Here is a 5,453-nt window from a genome sequence, read left to right as displayed (position 1 = left end):
TACCGCTTTCTCAGCTCGGTCACGCATTTTATCTTTATATGTATCTCTATGGGTTGCAACAGTGGCAGTGGTAAAGGACTTTTGTGGTAGAGGTCGCGATTAAACACTTACTCATAGGTAAGTAGAATGTTGCAGTTGTGATCTTTCAACGTTTGTCATGCAAAGTTTATATCCATCAAAAATATTTTACAACAAGTTATTTGAACTATTACGAAATGTTTTACAATTTCTGGCTACCGAAGGGATTTCCGAGCCAACGACGAAATATCTCGTTTGTTAATTGTGATCAAAATAACGCTAGAGAAAGACAGTTATTCTCGTAGGTAGTAGCTTATAGATACATACATGATTGCACGAGTGAACAAAGATAATAAAATAGAGGAAGAAAGAAAGTGAACTTGTGGATAGTAGAAGGAATGCGACGAAATCAGCCATTATTCGTTCAGGCTGCTGATTTATACAAAAATACATCTAAAATGTTTGAGCCGACAGAACAGGGAAAGGTAAGAAACACTTGCGAGTTCCTGCTGTCTCTATTCATAGTTTAATCGAAACACTCTGTCACTATCGTAAATGACGTAAACATTCAAGTCACATGCAATAGTTATGGTACGTCAACAAGAGTGAACAAAACTCTATGCAGAAGCGTAATTCCTTAAATACGATTCGTTTCCATACCTAGATCAATTATAGTTGGTTGTCATTGTATATTTTCATAAAGTTCGTATACTTTGTGTAACGATGACCACACTTGTGAGTGAGGTTATGTCCTTGCTATCATACGCAACATATCATACGAGCATAGTACTTTATGCTCGTTTTACCCTTGTATAGGTTTTATAGAATTATTTTCATTTAGTATTAAATAATTTGATATATTTTATATTTGTATGTATTGCATAATCAATTTTTAATTAGGATTTATGCATTCATACGGGAGTTGTACTACGAAGTGCAAACACAAGAGAAGATGAGGTTCATAGTCTAGGCACATTAAATATCGTTGAATATGTAAGTAGACTTGATTTAGACTATGATTTATTACTTTAAACAATATAGAATACTTTTCTGTAAAATTGCAGAGTTTTGGCAAATGTATAGAATGGAAACCCATAGAAGACTCTGTAGTATCAGAGAATCAAGATCAAGACCCAGAATGGTCTTTGGTAGATACTCATATCAGACGTACGCGTACTTCGTCGGAAGGACCAGATTCGTTTGGTCGTACAAGGACTGTTAGAATTTTGTTCTCAGATTTAAACTCCTTTCGTGTAAATCATGGGGGGCAGCAGCTTATATTTATGCAAAAGGATGGTACTACCTATGTTGCCTTCTTCCAGCTATCTAATGCTGAAAGTTTTGTAAATTCTCTAAAAGGATTTATTAAATTTGTAAAGTCTCGTACAAACAGAAATTTGTACATTGTAGTGGATGAGGTCCAATCAGTACTAAGTAAATCATTTGCTGAATTGGACTTATTTCAAGAGAACACTTCAGATTATGTTTGGAAATTTGTAAAAAATTTACATAACCGTCCATATGAAACAACACTGGAAGCATTTAGTAAACTGGCAGATATCTGCTGTAAGTATACAAAGGAATTGTGGGATAGGAGAAATATTATTTCCGCGACTTCTACTATTTTTAAACAATTTTGTATAACTTTTAAATTACAGTATACAAAGACCCTGCTAAACGTCCAGTCGAAGAAGCAGTTGCGGATATATTAAATAATTCTTTTACAATTGATGTTCCTCCTCTACCAGTATCAGTAGGTTCTGGGGAGGAATATGAAATGATTGGGGAACATGAATTGGGTGTAGTATTACCCCCAAGACCAGCTTGTCCGAGAGGTATGGCGAAAATAGTGTTGTATCAAATTATATCGTCAAAAGTATATAAATATACGTGATTATATTAGGTACTCCACTGTCACAAGAGCAGTGGAACAAATATAAGGATCCGGAAGAAAGAATTTTAAATCCTCAAGAAGTGAAAGAAATTATTTTTCATGGGGTTTGTGTATATGTAGTTTAAATATATATATATATATATTAATCGTTTTTCATAAATGGTTTTTATAAAAAAGAAGAAACATAAAGAAAGGAAGAAGTACAACATAGAATTTTATTTGGAGCATCACTGATTATTTACACATGTGTATAAAAAACAAATTAAACAGATTATGAAATTTTATAGGGTATTGTACCATCATTACGTTTCGAAGTGTGGAAATTTTTATTAAATTATTATCCATGGAATTCTACGCATATTGAAAGGTTAGAACTTAAAAAAAAGAAGACTGATGAATACTTCATGATGAAATTACAATGGAAGTCAATGACGCCTGTACAAGAGAATAATTTCTCTGATTACCGAGATCGAAAGAGTTTGATAGGTAACGTCATAAAGTATTTAAATAGTAATTTACGAAAATATATAAGTTATAATATTTGAAAATATATAAATTTTAGAAAAGGATGTGAATAGAACAGATAGAACGCATCCGTACTACTCGGGTGATAACAATCCTCATTTAGCACAATTATATGATATTCTTATGACCTATGTAATGTACAATTTTGATTTGGGATACGTTCAAGGCATGAGCGATCTTCTGAGTCCTATTTTATGTTTAATGGAAAGTGAGGTTGATGCGTTTTGGTGCTTTGTTGGTTTTATGAACAAAGTGGTATGTTTATTATAATAAATTCTGAATTGCAAACATTTATAGAAAATTTTAATCAATCATGATTATTATACACAAAACAGAGTACCAATTTTGAAATAGACCAAGCTGGGATGAAGGCCCAATTGTGCCAATTATATACTCTTCTGAGTACTACAGATCCACAATTAGCACATTACTTGAATAAGCACGATTCAGGAAATATGTTCTTTTGCTTTCGTTGGCTTTTGGTACTATTTAAAAGAGAATTCAACGCGGTTGATATAATGAGATTATGGGAAGTATTATGGACTGATTTACCATGTAAGAATTTCCATCTCCTTTTATGCGCAGCTATTTTGGATACAGAAAGAAATGTGCTTATGGAAAATCGTTATGGACTTACAGAAATATTGAAGGTAAACTGTAAATTATGCAATTGTGAGATATTTATTCCGTAATTGACACATAGTACACATTGCAGCACATAAATGATCTTTCACACCATATTGAATTGCCTTGGGCATTATCTAAAGCCGAGGGTATCTATTGTCAATTAATGTCAGTTGCGGACCAGTTGCCTGATAATGTTCGCGTAATAATTGGACTTGAACCTATGAATAAAACGTCACCAATAAGTGAAATAGAAAATGGTGAAGCTTCTGGTCATAATCTCGTAATTGATGGAGCTGATGAAGCTGATAGTAATTCAAGGAGAGATAGTACAGAAAGCGGCAATATTAATTTTGAAGATAATGAAGTTTTGTTCGAACGCGGATTAAATTTATCGTACATGTGAGAACAGGATCGTTCGTTCATCATTATCTGAAGAATGTTGTGCATCAATGTGTTGTTCATTACACAGTCAATTTTGTATCATTTATTACCTTTAAGGAACAACATTTGTAGTCACACTCTTCAAGATGAACGTATATGCATTGTTTGTTAAAATGATGCAGCGATGCCTTTTCGGCACCCAACGAACTTTACCTTGCGCAAATGATTTCGTATTTTCTTTATGAAACGAATCATTTCGACCGAAATGTGATACTACAATCCACATTTTGATCATTCGAGTTAGAATTCTGCACATGTCAAACACGACCTCGAAATTATAAAGTTATACTGAAAATAATTGTCAGTAGTGTTGAGTTTTGAGATATTTATAAAATTCACTGTGAGTACGTAAATATTCCTTATCTATTAAGTAGGAGGTAGTTTCGTACAACCACATATTCTGTATCTTACTGATGCTTTTGATGCATATGACTTTGGAACGGAGAACAGAAAGAATTTAGAATGTATTTTGACTTTAATCAGTGTTAGTGCTTGTATCATCTTCATTTAAGTTTAAACGTCTTTCGTAAACCTGTATAAAGGCTTACAACTGTACTGTACATTTCTAATAAAAGTCACCTGTTTCATCTTCAATATTCATAATTTCCTTTATTCATAATTTTAGAAATATGAAATCAACTTTTGAAATCTAGAATGGATTGCAAATATGTTTACAATTCTTATAAGAATTATCACCCAGTTGAAAATATTAAATTTGAAAAAATTAAAAACGCACTATTACAATCAATTGAGATTGTATGTCTATAAAGTAATATAATACTTGTCAATAATTTACTCATTGACGCTCATTATTGTAATATATATGTACTAGCTTATATTAAATACTTGGAGAATGAAACATTTATATATTATTTGCCAATTATGATGCTCGTATTATAAAGTAATATAAAATAAATGGAAAATCTAATTTTGTGTTTACAAGGTTGATGTCTTGTCAGTCATAGCCATAATTTCCGTGGTTTTATATAAGTGCGATGATAATGATACTGTTACAAATATAATTTCTTTTTTCATTGAACAAAACGGTTATAAGATATGGAGTTTGTTGGTATAAAACGTGGGAGAAGTCGAAAAAAAACGAGAAATTTGAAAAAGCAACGTAGTCAACAAATAAAGTTTGAGGTTAAGTTTGCGAAACGTCGTGGATTGATTTCGGATCGTAATATTTTCGTTGCTAAAGAAAAATTAATTGTCAATACGATGCAAGCTAATTCATTTTGGGAAAATTACACAGCTGCTCAAGAATGGCAAAAAAGGTTGGTTAATCTATTTATATCAGCTATACAAGTTTACAAAGTTTATCAAAATTTTATCGAATTTATTCAAGAATAAAAATACTTGATATATGATATTAATTTTAGGCATAGCATAACTTGGTGGAGAACACGATGTATTGCGCTGGAATATGAGAACCAAATATTAAAAGATAAATTAAAATCTTTGGTATGCCAAAACAGTCAACAGTATACATCACACAAACGGAAAAAGAGTGGATTTAAGTATCAGAATGGAGAAGGAAAATGTGAAGAAACCAGATTTAACGAAGAAGCAGAAAATTTGGAATTTCATATAGATGAAGAAATGCTGAGTTTTTTAGAGCAAAGTATGAGACATAAATTTGAATTGAAAAAATTAAGAGAATCTGAAACATGTATTAAAAAAAGAAAAGAAGAGGAAGAGACTATCCAAGGAGGAGCCACATGGATGCATGCAAGAAATAGTAACGCAAAATTATTATATGGTGAAGCTAGCCCTACGATATTAGCAATGGAAACTGCTCTTCAAACTACGGTTGATAGACACAGAGACAAAGCAAAACCTCAGTATTGGCCAATTATTTCTTTAAAACCATAAACACTAGGATCACCTACATATGTTAAAAGATATATTTTGTAAAGAATTAAATACAATGAAAATTTTTCTATTA

The 5,453-nt window shown here is 31.9% G+C and overlaps 2 protein-coding genes across 6 annotated transcripts; both read left to right on the top strand.

Moving 5' to 3' along the window:
* On the top strand, positions 1 to 4,099 carry LOC100644275 (TBC1 domain family member 15). 5 transcript variants are annotated; one of them, XM_012318784.3, is made up of 9 exons: positions 1 to 503; positions 919 to 1,011; positions 1,102 to 1,584; positions 1,677 to 1,853; positions 1,922 to 2,016; positions 2,200 to 2,398; positions 2,475 to 2,692; positions 2,773 to 3,087; positions 3,141 to 4,099. In XM_012318784.3, exons 3-9 carry the CDS (start codon positions 1,302 to 1,304, stop codon positions 3,465 to 3,467), a joined length of 1,614 nt encoding a protein of 537 aa, XP_012174174.2. In that variant the 5' UTR covers positions 1 to 503; positions 919 to 1,011; positions 1,102 to 1,301; the 3' UTR covers positions 3,468 to 4,099. The 5 variants fall into 5 exon arrangements, with proteins under 5 accessions (XP_012174174.2, XP_012174171.2, XP_048260881.1 ...); XM_012318781.3 differs by having other exon boundaries at positions 1,083 to 1,584; XM_048404924.1 differs by having other exon boundaries at positions 1,060 to 1,584.
* A 141-nt stretch (positions 4,100 to 4,240) lies between these two features.
* LOC100644385 (gem-associated protein 8) lies at positions 4,241 to 5,453 on the top strand. The gene is made up of 2 exons (XM_003402389.4): positions 4,241 to 4,782; positions 4,888 to 5,453. Exons 1-2 carry the CDS (start codon positions 4,562 to 4,564, stop codon positions 5,378 to 5,380), a joined length of 714 nt encoding a protein of 237 aa, XP_003402437.1. The 5' UTR covers positions 4,241 to 4,561; the 3' UTR covers positions 5,381 to 5,453.

Source organism: Bombus terrestris, chromosome 4, assembly GCF_910591885.1.
Source record: "Bombus terrestris chromosome 4, iyBomTerr1.2, whole genome shotgun sequence".
Lineage (NCBI taxonomy): Eukaryota > Metazoa > Arthropoda > Insecta > Hymenoptera > Apidae > Bombus > Bombus terrestris.
Note: the sequence above shows the minus strand (reverse complement) of the source record. Positions and strands in the feature narration are given on the sequence as shown.

Coding starts and splice junctions, on each gene's coding strand:
- LOC100644385 (XM_003402389.4), top strand. CDS start 4,562: ATGGAGTTTGTTGGTATAAAACGTGGGAGAAGTCGAAAAAAAACGAGA. Junction 4,783..4,887: donor GCTCAAGAATGGCAAAAAAG/GTTGGTTAATCT, acceptor TATTAATTTTAG/GCATAGCATAACTTGGTGGA.
- LOC100644275 (XM_012318781.3), top strand. CDS start 417: ATGCGACGAAATCAGCCATTATTCGTTCAGGCTGCTGATTTATACAAA. Junction 2,399..2,474: donor AGATCGAAAGAGTTTGATAG/GTAACGTCATAA, acceptor TATAAATTTTAG/AAAAGGATGTGAATAGAACA. Junction 2,693..2,772: donor TTGGTTTTATGAACAAAGTG/GTATGTTTATTA, acceptor TACACAAAACAG/AGTACCAATTTTGAAATAGA.